This window comes from Sebastes umbrosus, chromosome 11 (assembly GCF_015220745.1).
Source record: "Sebastes umbrosus isolate fSebUmb1 chromosome 11, fSebUmb1.pri, whole genome shotgun sequence".
NCBI lineage: Eukaryota > Metazoa > Chordata > Actinopteri > Perciformes > Sebastidae > Sebastes > Sebastes umbrosus.
In genome coordinates this window covers 21,516,677-21,533,806 of record NC_051279.1, presented here as the reverse complement: position 1 = coordinate 21,533,806, position 17,130 = coordinate 21,516,677, and the positions used below count along the sequence as shown (strand labels likewise).

Genomic DNA, 17,130 nt, shown 5'->3' with positions numbered 1-17,130 from the left:
CCAGACCAGAGGAAAACAACCAATCAGAGCCGAGCTGGAGCCTACCGTCTCTGAGCAGCTGTCAATCACTTGCAAATTTCGATCAAACGGTCAAACTAGCCAGCGCTGATCAAATATGAATCAATATTCTGTTACTGTAATGCCTATTTATCACATAAAATGTTTTCAGAAACATCTTGTAGTGTACTGTTTAGCTGTAAAATGAGAACGTTTGTGACCCGGCAGCCATGTTGAGATCAGTTGAGGAAATACCAAGAACCGCCCACCAGCCGGAGCAAACTTTCTGAAAACATTTGAGGTGCAAAATAGGCATTTTGATTTACCAAGAGTATCTTTTTTTATTTTCTTAATATTTTGTCTTTTCCTGGCAGAAATGGGCTTATATGGGAAATATTTTGACTCATGACCTCTGTATTTTAAAAAATCCTGGCTTACTTGCAGGGTCTGAAATTAACCTTTTTCCTCACCTGCCACTGTGGCAGGTCACTGAACATTTCTACCGGCCGCTCAATTTTTTTTTGTCTGCCACTTCTGATATTTAGGTAGACCGCTTCAAAATTGTAAACACTGAGTCAGTGGTACCAGACTGTAGAAATGTGGAATATATCATGTAACCTTAATCCATAACTATATTTAATTTAGGCTTAATTTTTGAGGTAAATATTGGGGTAACTTGGCAGTAATTCCAAAGAAATTTCAAATAGGTTACTTGCTAATTATCACCTAATTACAGTGAAATGTGTGGACCTGTAAAATGAATTGTTACCCAATATTTAATTTAGGTAATAATAATAATAATATTTCTTAATATAAGGAAAACCTGTCTGCCATGGTGGCAGATGACCTGAATTGTTTATGTGCCACAGCCAACATTGACCCTGTTATTTGGCAGGTGGCAGGTGCTAATTTTATTCCCTGTTTACTTGGCTCAAAATATACGACTTTGTGTTGATCAACGTTTTGTAGTCCAGAGTGATTTACTTCGCTGTAGACGATCTTTGGCAGCCGGCTCTTGTCGTCACCGCGGTGCATTGTGGTCCCGTATAATGCTCTTGCTCTCTGTCCTCTCGTCATGCTAACGTGGTGGACAAACTTGTTTTTAGGACTAAAAACACAGCTTAAGGTGTTAATTCAGGAAAGCCTGTAGTTAGTGGCAGGTAACTGAGTTGTGTTACTTGTGTCTTCATTTACTGTCACGACTTTTAAATGGATAATATTTAACTAAGAGCTGTTTCTGATGCTAGCAGCTGAGCTAACCAGCATTGCTCACATGCAGAGCCACTCTGGAAAACATGGTGAAGAAAGTTAGCTAAGACAACAAACCAGAAGATCCAGGGATTATACACACTGTCATCTGTTTACAGCCACAACTGTATCCCTTCTTTCTTTGCTTATGAAGGCTGAAGCTGTCATTACCAGCTGTTTCATGATCTCCTCACTGCAGTAGTGTCGAGATGAAACTCCACAGGCTGCTGCTGGCTGGCTGCATGAACTGCACTAGTAGGATGTATTTGCCATTTGGTGGGAACTTTTATCCAAAACGACTTTTCAGTTCTGTTGGATCTTTTTCCTCAAGAATAGGAGGAAGAACTGGGACCCTTATCCTGTGTAGTGCTCGCACAGTACTCCACCCACTGAAGTACACGGTGCCACTTGGAAAAGGACAACTGGGATTGTGCAGCAGCAGGAGTTACAGTGGTTCAAATGCAATCTGCAGTCAAACACTGTCAAGATGTCAACCCAGAAGACCTCAGTCTGCTGCGGGGAGAAAGGAGAACCTGCAACGAGGAAGTGCAACATGGCCTGGTGAGAATGACAGATAGTCAGTATGCATGAAACACCAGTATGCATGCAACATGGCCTGGTGAGAATGACAGATAGTCAGTATGCATGCAACATCAGTAGGCATGCAACATGGCCTGGTGAGAATGACAGATAGTCAGTATGCATGCAACATCAGTATGCATGCAACATGGCCTGGTGAGAATGACAGATAGTCAGTATGCATGCAACATCAGTAGGCATGCAACATGGCCTGGTGAGAATGACAGATAGTCAGTATGCATGCAACATCAGTAGGCATGCAACATGGCCTGGTGAGAATGACAGATAGTCAGTATGCATGCAACATGGCCTGGTGAGAATGACAGATAGTCAGTATGCATGCAACATCAGTATGCATGCAACATGGCCTGGTGAGAATGACAGATAGTCAGTATGCATGCAACATCAGTATGCATGCAACATGGGCTGGTGAGAATGACAGATAGTCAGTATGCATGCAACATCAGTATGCATGCAACATGGGCTGGTGAGAATGACAGATAGTCAGTATGCATGCAACATCAGTATGCATGCAACATGGCCTGGTGAGAATGACAGATAGTCAGTATGCATGCAACATGGCCTGGTGAGAATGACAGATAGTCAGTATGCATGCAACATGGCCTGGTGAGAATGACAGATAGTCAGTATGCATGCAACATGGCCTGGTGAAAATGACAGATAGTCAGTATGCATGCAACATCAGTATGCATGCAACATGGCCTGGTGAGAATGACAGATAGTCAGTATGCATGCAACATGCATGTCCTCCCCAATTTTGAGTCACCAGCCGCCACTGGTACATACAGTATATATGTGTATGTGTATATATATTTGTTTTTTAACTCTCTCGATATTGATATTAATATTAGTAATTGTTTACCTGTAGTGGAATATTAGAAACTATAAAGAACAGTTACAGTATATCTCAGACCTCACGTTGACCTTTGTCATTGAATAAGTCATGTTAAATAGTTAATTAAGACATCTGCATACATGTTTCCCGCCTACTGTAACAGTGTATTGGTTACAGCTTTGTTATTTACATATTATGAAACTATCAAAGCTGAACTCTGATAGAGGCGTATTGACTCAAATTCATAGAGGCTAGGAAGAGTGATGATGAATCTAATTTTGAACGTTGGATATGCATTTATTTCACTGCAGGATTGTTTTTTCAGTGTACAATTATTTTGCAGCTACTCTACCGTAAATGTTAATTTTCCTTTTGGCAGCTTGAAATGGGGCACAGCTGTGAATACAGGAGGTGTAGGTTTCTACTACATCTAGTGTCCCTGAAATCCCTCAAAGTCATTTAACTCCTAAAATGATGAGCACAGTAAATACATATTTCAATTCTCTTTATTGCTGTAGTCAAAGAAGTAAAATGTTTATTTACACAGTGGATTAACTTCGTCTTTTCTTTGAACAGTGTCCTTTGTCCGCCACGGAGTGACAGATGTTTCCAGTGTGCCTCCAGCTTTTGTAGTGGTAAGAGATGCAGGGCAGTCAGCCAAAAACATTTCACTGGTTACTGAACTGTAGTTATTACTACTATAATACTATGCACTTAATGGCAAGATGCCTTTGGTGCTGGTGCAACAGACTGCTGGATTTCACAGCTTCTATCAGATGGATTTAACTCAGATTTCCCGCATGTTTTATCAAACATCCACCAATCTTCTGTCATACATTTTATGTATTTGAATACATAAAGCTTGTGTTCATTTAGATAACTGTGATTGCTAGAGGTAGGTGATCAGTGTCTTGTTTATTTTTTTCACAGATGAGTTTTGACCAAGAGGGAAATGTGACATCATTTGGTAAGTATGGGAAAATAAATGTTATTTGTCTTTGATGTACTTGCCTGTCATCTTTTATTTGAAGAGCAAAATCATAGTTGTCATTGAGATTGATGATTGGTTATCCATCCTATCCTGTGATAAGAGCACTCTCACCAGAGTGTAGGCATCATTTTCAATATGTCATCAGACTACACTTTTTAATCCTTGCCATGCACAGTTGGACATACAATACACTGTTGCTCACAATTGCTGTGTTACTTGTAGGTTGACCTGTGTTGTGACCGTTAGCTCCCTCGCTCCGTTATGTTTGTTGTCCTACAACAAAATGTTGGTTTTTTTTTGCTAAAGAGGAGGCTGAAAGCAGTAGATATGTTATTATTATTATATGTCTGTATTCTAACATTCTCCTTCCGCTCCTCTTCTTCCTTTTTCTCTTACAGAGAAGAAGAAAACAGAGCTTTGCCAGGAGCTAAGTCTTCAGGCCAGAGACCTTCGCTTTCAGCACAGTATCAGCCTCACAGCTAGAAACAACTGCATTATCATACGGATGGAGGTAAGCTCTCTTTCACTCGTATAAGCACGCTTTTGATTGACGAGTGCAGTGCCTGCTCAAAACGGGCTGAATGCTTGGCCTCTGGGGCAGGCTTTATTGTTAGAGCCCAGACACACCAAGCCAACATCAACGAAGTAGCGGCGATGAAAGCCGACTGTTGCGTCGCCTCACGTTGCCTTTGTCTTGGCCGACAAGTTGCATTCGAACACGCCGAAAAGACTACAGCACGTACGTTTTGTGCCTGTGTGAGAGAAAATAACTCTCCACACCAGCAGGTAGAGGTAGTCTGTATTTGTCATTCAAAAAGGGAAACCGGATGACCGAGGACTGCGGACATACAATACAAGCCGTTGTTATAATGCGTACATGAAATAAAACAGCTTTTGCCGACCATTTTCATACCACTCTCACTCACCACTTAGCTTCATTCCAGATGGCCATATCGATGTGAAAATATCCGTGTATTGGAATGATCAGATGAGATGAAGATGAAAATTGAGATGTGGGCTTGCTTTCCTCACGACTGTTTTTCTCATGAACTGATTCGCTTAAGCTGAACAGCCAATCACGGTGATTTCTCTCACCGAGGGGCTCTGCTGCCGATTCAACATGCTCGACCAAAAGACCTTAAATAATTAAGCCACAAATTCACAAAACTTAAATGAACCTCTTCTGCTGATGCAGACCTCATTGTGACTCCATTTTAAAACGGAGATGTTCAGCCTGTTTGTAAATGCAAACAGATGCCGCCAAGAGGACAGTGCAGTAAAATAATGAAAAACAGAAAAATGTTTTTCATGAAGACAAAGTATCATCACATTGTTTCTAAGGTTGGAAATTATTTTATTTATCTATTTTCTTACAATAATTAATACACATTTAGGGATTTAGAACAAAAAAAACATTGAAACTGAATGTCTAGTGAACTAAAACTCAATGCATGAAGCTGACTTGGACCAGTAGTTACGTTAAAGTGGGATTGGGACACCTTTCGTCACACACTCCTCCTCCTTGCTGGTTAATCCCCAGGACATTCCTTAGCCCGCACCACAGTCCACTGTCCTCCAGAGGGCGTGCTGGAGAAGGTGTAGTAGAAGAAGCAAGAGTCCTCACTGCTCACCATTTTACAGAATGCAATAGTTTCTCCTGGTTTAGGCATATCATCTTTGGTCTCCACCACTGTCAAGCTGAGGTGGCCACACTCTTGATCACACCTGATGATGAGTGAGAGAAAGCAGTCAATTCAAGACATATAATATGTCTGCAGGAAATTAAACTAGTAGTGTAGATTAGTTGCATTTTGATGGAAATACCCATGGTAAATGAAGAAATATTTGGTTTTGCTCTGTAAATTGTGAAAGAACTACTGTGGACATTCCATGTTAACAGTTATGTGAAATTAGAAATATGACAAAACAGCAGGTGTCTGAGGAAGAATAATACAGTAACTATAAATTCAAAATTACATTGTGTTGGTCATTTAACCTCTTACCATCATGAATTAATTAAAATATATTATAGTGTATAAGGTCTAAGAACATTTCAGCAGAAGTATATGATGTCATTCTCATGCTCTATTATGTCTCATAAGTTGTTGCAGCATTTTTTGGGTTGATACCAGATTTGTTGGAAATGTTTAACAATTTTTTACCACTCGAGAATTGATAAAAAATTATCAATAATCCCTCCAAAATACCACATTAAGGACACCAAGACCTTGAGGAACACCATAGAAAAAGCCATGCTGTGATTTGGTGTCAAAAACTTTTGACTTTTTGAGATTTCTGCAAGAACTGCATTTTTTGGTGATTGGATGGCGAGCACTTCTGTTCTGAAAACTGCTCAGAAACCCAATTATTGACAATCAAGCTAGGAAAGCCATACATCCTCTGAATGCTCTAGGTCTTTATTTTGTAGCTATAAAGTTTCATGAGGCTGTGATTATCCTAGAGGTCACAACAGGTAATTTTATACAGTGAGGTCAAGTTTCAAAAGATGGTCTCACTACAATGGAAATTATGGCTACCATGGGGACTAACATCATCACACATTAATACAATGGGGCTCATTGGATCCACAAGAGTCTCAGCTTTACAGTGATACCCGATTTATTAAATTCCAAGACTGTTTAGGGACCCCAGTATGCAGAAATATTCAAATACACCATTTTAGAATAGACGAAAATAACACATTTTTACTGCATTCAAAAAACTGGATGCCTTTTACCCCAAACTGCATGTGATTATCATAAAGTGGGCATGTCTGTAAAGGGGATACTCGTGGGTAACCCGTTTTCATTCACATATGAGGTCAGAGGTCAAGGGACCCCTTTGAAAATGGCAGTCACTGAAAATCACAATAGCAGAGGTTAAAGAGTTTTTAAGGCCTATTAAATATGATTAGGAAGGAGGGGGGTTCACGAAAGGAATTTATTTTTATATTTTAGCCATTTTAATGCTAAAAGCAGCAAGAAGAAGTTGTGGTGCCGTAACAAGCGCTCCGTGGCGATTTCGAGCAGTGCACCACACCAAGGGTAGCGCTTTCACATAGTCGGGCGGCACCACTCTCACCATAGGAACACTAGCCAGCACAGAGCGATTTTATAGCTGATCATGTGTAGGCGGCTTAACACCATGTATTCAAAGCAACCAGTTCTCACCTGTTCCTCTTCGCTCCTGTCCCAAACGCCCGACACTCCACACACGCCTTGTGCTGCTCACACCTGCCCGTACAAACGGGACACTCCTCACAGGTCGGGCCTGCGTATGGTGGCTCACATTTACACATTCCGCACTGGCAAGACCCTCTGTCGTTACACAGCCTCTGGTTTGTTGCCATACAGGAAGCCGTTTCCATGGAGCAGACGCAGCCTTCACCGGTCCAGTCGTCATCACATATGCAGCGTCCACACTCGCACCTCCCATGGCCTCCACATATCCTAAATTAAAAAAAAAATGTAGTCTTTTGTAGTCTTTTTAATATAAATCTGTTTCTCTAATTAAGTAGAATTAAAAGAGAAGATGATATTGCATACGGCTGATGATATGGCTCACTGATCACCACATATTATACCTGCCGTTGTGGTGTAGACAGTCAAAGTTGCTGCACTCGCAGAATTGTCCGCTGTATCTTTCTTGCGGGTTTACTCTCATTTCACACTCACAGAATCCTTCCACACATTTCCCCCTGCTGCTGCACAGAGGGGCATTCGGGCCTGAGCGACAGAAGTCTTCACTTCGTGAAAAAATGGAATCAGTGTCCTCCTCTTGGCACTGTTGTCCAGTGTAAGGCTTGTGGCACTCACACTGGCCACACACCAGAGCCCCATGGCCACTGCAGCCAGGGCTGCTTTCCTCAGGGTGTCTTGTGCAGTCACACTGACCTGGGGAAACACATTTTATTTTATTTTTTGCACAAGCTATTTGTCAGATAATAGAAGACAAACGTGTGCCATTTTAGCAGCATACTGACTGTTAAAGTCTTTCAGTCGTTAGAGGACTCATTTTATCTCACTGTCCAATATGGGGATTTTCTGATACTCTGCTTTTTGACCCTACATTGACTGTAGCATGAAGTTATACTCACACTCCAGAGTTATCTCTAACTTCACACTCAGTGAAAAGCCTCTGGGTGTGATCTGGACAGACCAGGGCCCAGTCCTGTTCTGGTTTGAGTCGTCACTCTCACTGGGACACTGGGCAGCCTCAATATTCACCTGGAGAAAAAAAGCTTTATTATTATAATAACGAGTGCAGTGCCTGTTGAAAACATGCCTGTTCAGAACGAGACGAATGCCTGGCCTGTGGTGTTGCTGCTTGCAGTTTTCTCAAGAACCGCTCATATACAAACAACTTCACACTCAATACTGCGCTCTCTTCGCTCCTGAGGAATACATATATATTAGTTGTTTGCTTTGACATAACCTCTGTGGTTATGAAGTAAAGGATGCATTTTAAAGTAGAGCATGGTATTTTGCTTGGAGTAATGTTATCAGTGTTATAAATTAGTATCAAGTCTTACACCGGGGAAATACAGTCTCACTGGCGACATACAGACAGACAGAGATTCCTTGCTTTATAGTTAGATTGGTATTTCCTAACGTCTTAATTTTGTTGACCTGTAGGACCAGATGGTTTCCATTCATGATGCTACTGAATGTCATGTTGACTCCCGCTGGCACAGGGCTGGTGTCCATGATCAGCTCTGTGATAGGCTGGTCTGTTGGCATGGTGATAGTGATAGGGAAGGACTGGCTCACACCCGGCCTCAAACGGATGGAGAACTCCTGGGGCTGGAGGAACAGGGCCTTGGCATTTGCTGGTTCGGTGCTGCTGAAGAAGAGCAATACCTTAGAGGTCATTGTGGTCTTGACCAAATTGTAACGGATGTAATCTATCACTAGTGTCGTATCAGTTTGGGATCTGTCTGTGCTGCACTCCCTGTTGAAGCTGATAAAATGGGTGTGTTTTATCTGACGGGGCGTAAAGAGTTTTGCAGTGGATCTTTAAACCCGGATGCTTACCTGCTGTCATTCTTGTCAGCCTGCACCATGCCCTCAGGGTTATACACGTATCTTTTACGACAGCCTGCTCTCCGCAGCCCCTTCAAGGTATGACAGCGGATGGTAGATTGAGGGGCGGTGCACCAAGCACACGCCGGGCCGGACTGGATGCACTCGTCACAGTTGGAGGCAGATGTGAGACACGTCTGTTCTTCGGCCCAGCTGGGACACAACAGTACCAGCAGCAGACAGAGACCGAGCAGCTTCACAGACATCTTGCAGTTAGAATAAAACACCAGGATGTACTTGAAAGTAGGAATTTATATCATCAATAGATAAATATATAAAATATAATAAAGGATGCAAGTTAAAAAGTTTAAAAAGAATACAGTTGTATTTACTAAATAGGCAAACTTTTAGTAAGTTAACTCACTAAAATGTTGCAGGGATGACTGACAGGTTTTCTTAACAGTCCCTTATCTTCTCTGTTTAATGGGTCACGCTTACAATTAAAATAAAGAATAACATTGGCAAAATAAGACAAATCCTTTTGCTTTATTAGACTACTAAATGGTGAAGAAGATGCAGGTCTACAGTCAGGCCAGTTTGTATTTCATTACATGTTTAAAATAATTTTGCATGAGTTTACTAACATTTGATGTAAATACTTAAAGTATACTATAGGGCTGTCCTCGACGACCAAGGAAATTCTTAGTTGACTAACACTCGTAGGATTTTGTAGACTAATCGAATAGTTGATTTAATCGACAAATCTGTAAAACTGAGTTTCTCCACAAAGAATCACACAAAAGCACCACTTTAAATCTTGTGTTTACCAGAGATGTGTACGTTTCTTGGAAATAAGTCACTCAGCATGAAAAAAGCATAAAAAACAACTAATTGACTAAAGAAATCTTATTCGACTAAGACCGAAACGACCGATTAGTTGACTAATCGACTAAGATGGGGCAGCCCTATTATACTATATACCTACATATCTCTTTCTTGAAAAGGATAGATGCCATAGAAATTAGATCTGTCTAAAACTGAAAGAAAAAACTACCACAACTGTTAGAAAGACAAACAAATAAACAAACTTAAGCAGGACTGTAATTAGTAAGTGACTGGTGCAACAAGTAGCCTAATATACCTTCCTGTGTGTGCTTTTTCCCATACTTTGCTTTTTTTTTGTTTAACAGCATGATTCATGTTTCTCAGGTTCTGTAATTAATTATGTGCTAAATACATTAAAACACAGATACAGAGTAGTGCCGCTACGTTACCTGAACGTTTTCGTTGCTGTAGCTGCGTCTTGGGGCTATTTACCTTTGCACGCTGTGACACACTGACAACCTTCAGTCATATATTGACTGGGTGGGAATGCTGCTTGAGACCCAGGATGCAGAATCTGGTCACCTGATTGGTGCGGCTGTTTTGGCTGTCTAGTATTGTTTTTCTAGTGGATCAAAGTTTTTCGGGTCTCTCGCCACAAATATTTAAAGATCAGAGTCCACTATTGGGACTGCAGTCGCCCAACTGTAGTTCTGCACACACCGCTGTATGTGCACACACTGAGCACAGACACATTCACATTAACAAGAAATGTCAGTGTAGATAAAACTTATAAAAAGCCATTCATCAGTTGCTACAAAACATTTCCGACATTTCAATCTTGAAAGTCTTGAATGAAGATGTTCTTAAAGTATTTGCGTCTGATATCAGGGATCAGAGTACACGTTTCAGTGTTTTCCAAAGAGGCTGACCTCCCCCACCTCATCCCTCTGCTTCTCCACAGTCTTTGAAAGCCATCGTGACCCCGCAGTCCCTGTTGGTGTTGGATTTTCGTGGTTTGGGATTGGAGCGTTGGTTGGTGCTGGAGCTGGCCCCTCAGCTAGCATCACAGTCACACTCGCTGCCCTTCGAATTCAGAGCACTGGAGGCCCTCCTGCAGCACACGGTGAGACAGATTAGCAAAACGCTGTCTCTGTGTATTTAAGCATGCTCTAACCTACATCAAACCTGCCTGTAAATCGAGGACATATACATGAGGCTCTGTTACAAGATAAGGTGAAGCGTGTATGTTCATATCATGTGTCTTCATGTATTCGTGTCAATAGGTAAACACTCTACAGGCTCGGCTGAATGATGTCGAACCAATAATGTTGGACACGTTGGAATCCCTGGTGGATCCTAAAATCCTTTCCGTTGATAGAAGTAAACTACATATACTGCTGCAGAACAGCAAGAGGTAAAGCGCACACAGCCACAAACAATGCCATATTATGTAAATGATCTTATAAATGAGGATGTTAGCATCAAGTTTGCAATGGTTTTCTAAATTAATATGAGAACTAGGTCAGCATCTCTGGGACTGTACTGGTTTTCATCAGTCAATCAAAATAGTCCCTCACCTTTAATGATCACTTTTATAAAGCTTCACATTTATCACGGGTGACACGTCTCAAGGCTTAGGTCTCACACTATTATTGTTTTCTTCATGTATGTTATCTTCTTGGCTAAAACTTTTTTTTCCAGCACCATATCTCCGCTTTTATCTCCTCTCAAAAAGTCCTTTGAAAAGATTCACATATTTTGTTTTGTCCGTCTCGCTCAGTTAACATCCTGACTCTCTTACATCCGACAGCTTATCAGAGTTGGAGACGAATATAAAAGTCTTTAAGGATACCTTGCTGAAGATTTTGGATGAGGACGAGATCATTGAAGAACTCTGTCTGACCAAGTGGACAGACCCACGAGTTTTGTAAGTTACACATGCACACACAAACACTTACATGAATGCTAAAAGGCCTTTAAAGTCCCAGTCAGTTGCTGCGGTAAAAGATAAGAAACGATAACATTTAATTGATCCCCAAGGTGTCAAATATGAAGGACAGAACCTGCCAAAATCAAAAAGAAATAAATTATAAAGAAATAACAGACCGTAGAACGCTGTGATTGACCAATCAGAATCGAGTTTTCAACAACGCTGTGTAATGAGATATTATAAGATGTCTTTGTCACTCTGACGTACAGTATATTGTCTGGCTGCTTAAAACAAGGACTGATGGGACTACTATATGAAAACTAAAACTATGTCATGTTTTGAGTTATTAATGTGGTCAATATTTGTCATTTTTGTTCTGCAGAAAAACGCAGTTTTTGCATATTTTCCATTTTTATGATTGAAGTTATACTAATACAAAAAATTAATTGGCAACTATATTGAAGTCATTTTTCATGCAAAACCATCTCATGGTTCCAGCTCAACAAATGTTAGGATTTGCTTATTATTATTTAATAATTTTAACTTATCTTTAATCATTTGAAATTGTGGACTATTGGTTGGACAAAACAAGCATTGTGAAGGAATTTTTACAAACCAAACAATCAATCGACTAATAGATAAAATAATCAGCAAATTAATTCATAATGCAAATATTTATTAGTTACAGTCCTTTAATTAAAAAGTCACTCCACCACAACCAACTATTTTTATTTAAGTAACATTTTCAATGCAGTACTTTTACTTGTACTTGTATTTTTACAGTGTGGTCTTAGTACTTTTACTTAGGCAAAAGGATCTGAATACTTCCACCACTGTGATGCTCAGATGGACATCGTTTCAGCTAAACAGCTCCATTTTCTCTTGATTGTACAAAACCCATGTTTATCAAAAATGTGTAGCAATTCCAAAATATATATACATGGTCACACTGATTGCTGAAAGTTTTAGTAACTACCAGGCCTTTTCTATAACAGTCTTTGTGTTTGTTTTTATGTGTGTATGAACATGTGTCTGTCTGTCTGTTTGCCTTTGTAGTGAGGAGAGCAGTTTGGGTATTGACCACGCTGAGGAGATGGAACTGTTATTGGAGAATTACTATATGCAGGTAGTGCTACTTAAACAGTTGGATATAAAAATGTTTTACTTTTCCCTAATTAAATGAAATAATTAAAATTCAATATATTAAAATAAACTCATGATAAAGCATGCTCAACAATGAATTCATTTAACTTAATATTGACATTTGGAAAAAGCTGAACTAAAGTCCTAACATGTATACCTACTTGCACCTTTATTGTGGTGTTGAACCAGTCCGCTTGTTTGTTTGATATCGAAAGCACTGGCACACAATATATAAATATCCTCTACATGTAATGCTCAGTGGTTGTGTTGAGAGTTCAAACAGTGACTGTGAAATGCTCCACACAGGCTGAGGAGCTGGGGAACAAGACCAGAGAGCTGAAAGCGCTGATAGACGACTCCGAGAACGTCATCTTTATCAATCTGGACAGGTACACACACACACACACACACAGACATACTGAGTATACAATATGTATACATACAGTATGTGCATACATATTTGTAGATAGTTGTCATTTGTAATAAACCCGATTGCATTCGATGTAGAATATTTGGACTGTCCAAAAGTTATATTTAGAAAAGTTGTCATGTTTTTTACGTTTTCTTACCATCTACAGGATTTAGTTTGTTTGGGCCCAGTGGCATCACTTGACGGACACAGAAGTTGTAATTCCACCCTTTGGCCACTATGTAAAATTTGCTTCAAAGCCTGGCAGTCTTCCTGGGGGCTTGGTTGAGCTTCAGTACCTGGATATAGTAACAAAAACAGAAGGAATTTTGAACAAAAAACACTGTAACCTCATTTAGATGTCTGCTTGATTTGACTAACTCAGACTGTTGAAGCTAAACGTCAGATAAACAAATACTTTATGCACAAAACGAGGGCTGGGTATTTTATCCGTTATCTCTGACATTGGCAGCATATTTGGAAGGGATCATTTAATGGCCGGTATGATGAACATGAGGAATGATTACAGCAAACAAAAACTGTTTCAGTGTACATACAGTACTGGCACCTGACTATTGCTTTGGGACAAACATGAAAAATTGTTAACCTGTCCTTTAGGACCCCTTGAAACAAACCTGCTGTCTGTTTTATTCCAGCCATCGTAACGTGATGATGCGCCTCAGTCTGCAACTGGCGATGGGTACCTTCTCCCTTACCTTATTCGGTCTGATAGGGGTGGCCTTTGGAATGAATTTGGAGTCGTCCTTCGAAGAGGTGAGGCAGCATCCTGCTAAAGAAGTATATCACCACATCTGGGTTTAACTGTTGCTTTTGCTGTTTACAGCTTCTCAAATATGAGGATTTTCTTACTTGTTTTAACTTTATTTTGTTGTAAGCCTTTGTGTTTTGGACTGTTAGTCTGAAAAAAATAACAATTTAGGACTAAACTCCCATCCATCCATCCATTTTCTTCCGCTTATCCGGGGCCGGGTTGCGGTGGCAGCAGTCTTAGCAGGGAATTCCAGACGTCCCTCACCCCAGCAACGTTTTCCAGCTTTCCTGGGGGACCCTGAGGCGTTCCCAGGCCAGACGAGATATATAATCCCTCCAGCCTGTTCTGGGTCTGCCCCGGGGCCTCTTACCAGTTGGATGTGCCCTGAAAACCTACTCGCTTGTTTAACGTTAACGTTTAACAAGCAAAGTTTAGTCGTTTTTTTTTATGCGGAACGACTAAACTTTAGATTTGAATTGTTTTTAATGGGAATTCGTCCTTTTTACAGACAAAAGGATTAATTGATTTAATAAAAAAAATAGTTGATAAATCAATAATGAAAGTGAATTTCGAAGTTGTTTTTTTCATTTGCAATAAGTTGGTCAATATAGTATATTTTGTCTGTGGACATGTATACATTCAGACCTGCTTGTGTGTGTCATTAAGCTTTCCAGTGTTTCTGCAATGTCATCTGAGTGTCTTCATTCATTTTGGTCCATGTGTCAGTATGTGCATACTGCACATTTTGTATGTATACTCACATATACTCCCACTGTTTATTACCAGGAACCTGTCGTTTTCTGGATGGTAACAGGCTTCATGTTCCTGGGCAGCGGGCTGATATGGAGACGACTGCTGTCATTCCTGGGACGACATCTAGAGCCTTCAGTACCCTCTATAGTAATGCAACACACACAAACACACTATAATGCCAAATGAAAGAGTGGTTAAAGATCAAGTCCTAAGTGTCATTTCTCCTGTTTGTGATACAGATCCCTCGAGTATGGAAGAGAAATCTGAAAGCGTCAGACATCAAGGCGGGAGTCAGATGATGTTCTACCTCCGCTCTGTAAAATGCCACAGACCTCCTACAGACTCTGCAGCTTTAGAGATGATTGTTTTACCATCATGGACCTCCTGAATTCTCTACAAAGGCTGGAAATTTTCAGTTCATAACACACCTCATTGTTTTACTCCACCATGCCTTCAGCAGAGATTAAGACTGCATCCACATGTCTGGAGACTCCACTGTGTGTGCTTCTGTGTCCCCGTCATTTCAGATACTTCATATCTAATCATATGGATGGCACAGAGTATTGCTCTGTCATCAGTGGTTTTAGAGCGGTGCGTGGGCGAGTGGCAGCATTGGAACTGAAACGGATAACAACCCAACTAATATGATAACCACCTTACATGCACTTGTACCTCATTTCATAGGTGTGTTAAAAGGATTTAAATCTTATTATTTAAATGAATGTGAGCCAAATGAATGTGTAAAGTTTATAGTGTTATGTCCTCTATGTTCAGTATGTTAGTAAGAATTTGCACGTTACGTATCTCAAATTGACGTGTGCCCAAAAATGAAAGGGTCTGAAGAAATGAGGAACTTTCAAGAGTATGACTTGAAAGCTGTCATCAAGCTGTCCTATTTGCATGAAAGCTATTGGTGTTTGAAATGTTAAAGGCGGAAGCTCAATGAAAACATTTAAAGGAACAGTGTGTAATATTTCAGGGGATCTATTAGCAGAAATGGAATATAATATTCATAACTATGTTTTCATTAGTGTATAATCACCTGAAACTGAGAATCGTTGTGTTCTCGTTAGCGTTACTCAGATTAATGCAGTCTCAGAAAGTAAGGAGTGAGCGGAGCGGTATTCAGTTGGTTGCAGTCTGCAACCGCACCACTAGATGTCGCCAAATTGTACACACTGTCCCTTTTAAAAAACCTACCAAAAGAAAGCATTCTTGTCAAACTGTCGCCACATTATACACATTGACAGCCTATGCCTTACAGCAGTGTTTTCCAACCTGTGGTTCAGGATACCCTCAAGAGGTCCCCAAATAAATTGGTTGGCACTTGAGAAGATAAACAGGACGGGGAAGCAGAAAAAGCATATTTCAACTTTAAGTTGGTTTTTTTTTGCAAATTTCCTGTCATCTTAGTGAATGAGATAATGTTATTATTTTACGTCTTTGGTTGAACTGGTCAAAGCTGATAGACATATGCAACAGGTGATGAGGGATCACCAGTAGATTTGGGTTCATTTTCAGGAGTCGCAAGCCTAACATGTTGGAAAACACTGCCTTACAGTACTGTGTATTTATTTATAACATATCCGTCCAGATCCTTCACCTTTTAACGGTTGTTTCCCTGTATTATATTTAATGCCGATAAAGAAATATTCAACCTTCTTGGAATTTGTCACGTTTTTAACCACATTGAGTCCAAGTGGATCTAATTCAGCTTTTCTGACACTGAACAACAACTAAAAAGATTTTTTAATGTCAAAATGAAATGACTAGAAATTGAAATGTACAAATATAAAATTGGAAGCTTTGGCAGCAGTTATTGCTTTGACATTAAAGTCTTAAAGTGCCAAAAGATCCTCATTACATCCACTAAAAAAGGTTGTAAAATGAAACCTAAATCATTCTAATCCCTGTAGTGACAAAATGATTATCAGAGCATCAATGTTTAGAAAACAGTTTTTATTATATGTTTCTTGCAGAATACGGACTTTTTGATGAAGAGTCTCACTGAAGCAATGACATTAGTATGACGGCAAAGACAGCAAAACAAAGTGACATTTTCTCTCATAGATAAAGAAAGATAAAGAGAACTTTCTTCATGCTCAATTCTTCTGGTACAAAGAAAACATAAGGTTCAAGGAGTCTTTTTTTGTTTTTTAATATTTCAATTTCATGTGTGACTCAGATTGTATGTGTTATGGTGTCATAACCATTCTTCTGCACTAGAGGGAGTCATATTTACAGTTTAAAAGTCACTTCATTAAATGATGCTTCTCTTCACACTGCAGTGCAGTCCCTTATCTCAGGTATAAAAGGAGTAAAATAAAACAGTATGAAATACTAAAATGTTTATTGAATTCCATGTATTTAACAATTACTGTGAAATAAAACACTGCAATGTTTAAGTAGAAACGTTATGATTTTTTCTACCTCTGAGCTATAACATCCTGCACTTTATGTCATAAAAAGCAGCCAGTGCTTACAGCTTTATGTAGGCTATCAAAAGTTACTCATTTACCAATTTATTTTAAGTGTTTTAGGAACCTTTATTATCTTTTTTGCACCATAAAAGCTTCTAAAAGCAGAGAAACTGCTGTACTTCTTGC

The 17,130-nt window shown here is 39.8% G+C and overlaps 2 protein-coding genes across 3 annotated transcripts; one reads left to right on the top strand and one right to left on the bottom strand.

Annotated features, from left to right (window-relative positions):
- The first annotated feature begins 993 nt into the window (after window positions 1–993).
- mrs2 (magnesium transporter MRS2) lies at window positions 994–15,317 on the top strand. The gene is made up of 12 exons (XM_037785551.1): window positions 994–1,806; window positions 3,257–3,315; window positions 3,611–3,647; window positions 4,070–4,182; window positions 10,479–10,640; window positions 10,801–10,931; window positions 11,328–11,444; window positions 12,504–12,573; window positions 12,897–12,979; window positions 13,656–13,773; window positions 14,558–14,671; window positions 14,764–15,317. The coding sequence occupies exons 1-12, from the start codon at window positions 1,455–1,457 to the stop codon at window positions 14,821–14,823; spliced, it is 1,416 nt and encodes a 471-aa protein (XP_037641479.1). The 5' UTR covers window positions 994–1,454; the 3' UTR covers window positions 14,824–15,317.
- Window positions 5,005–10,116, bottom strand: LOC119497425 (integrin beta-1-like). Of its 2 annotated transcripts, none has more exons than XM_037785552.1 (7): window positions 9,967–10,116; window positions 8,705–8,959; window positions 8,300–8,513; window positions 7,768–7,897; window positions 7,255–7,564; window positions 6,842–7,120; window positions 5,005–5,396 (listed from the first exon to the last, which is right to left on the bottom strand). In XM_037785552.1, exons 2-7 carry the CDS (start codon window positions 8,956–8,958, stop codon window positions 5,201–5,203), a joined length of 1,383 nt encoding a protein of 460 aa, XP_037641480.1. In that variant the 5' UTR covers window position 8,959; window positions 9,967–10,116; the 3' UTR covers window positions 5,005–5,200. The 2 variants fall into 2 exon arrangements, with proteins under 2 accessions (XP_037641480.1, XP_037641482.1); XM_037785554.1 differs by having other exon boundaries at window positions 8,300–8,510.
- Window positions 15,318–17,130: the final 1,813 nt, after the last annotated feature.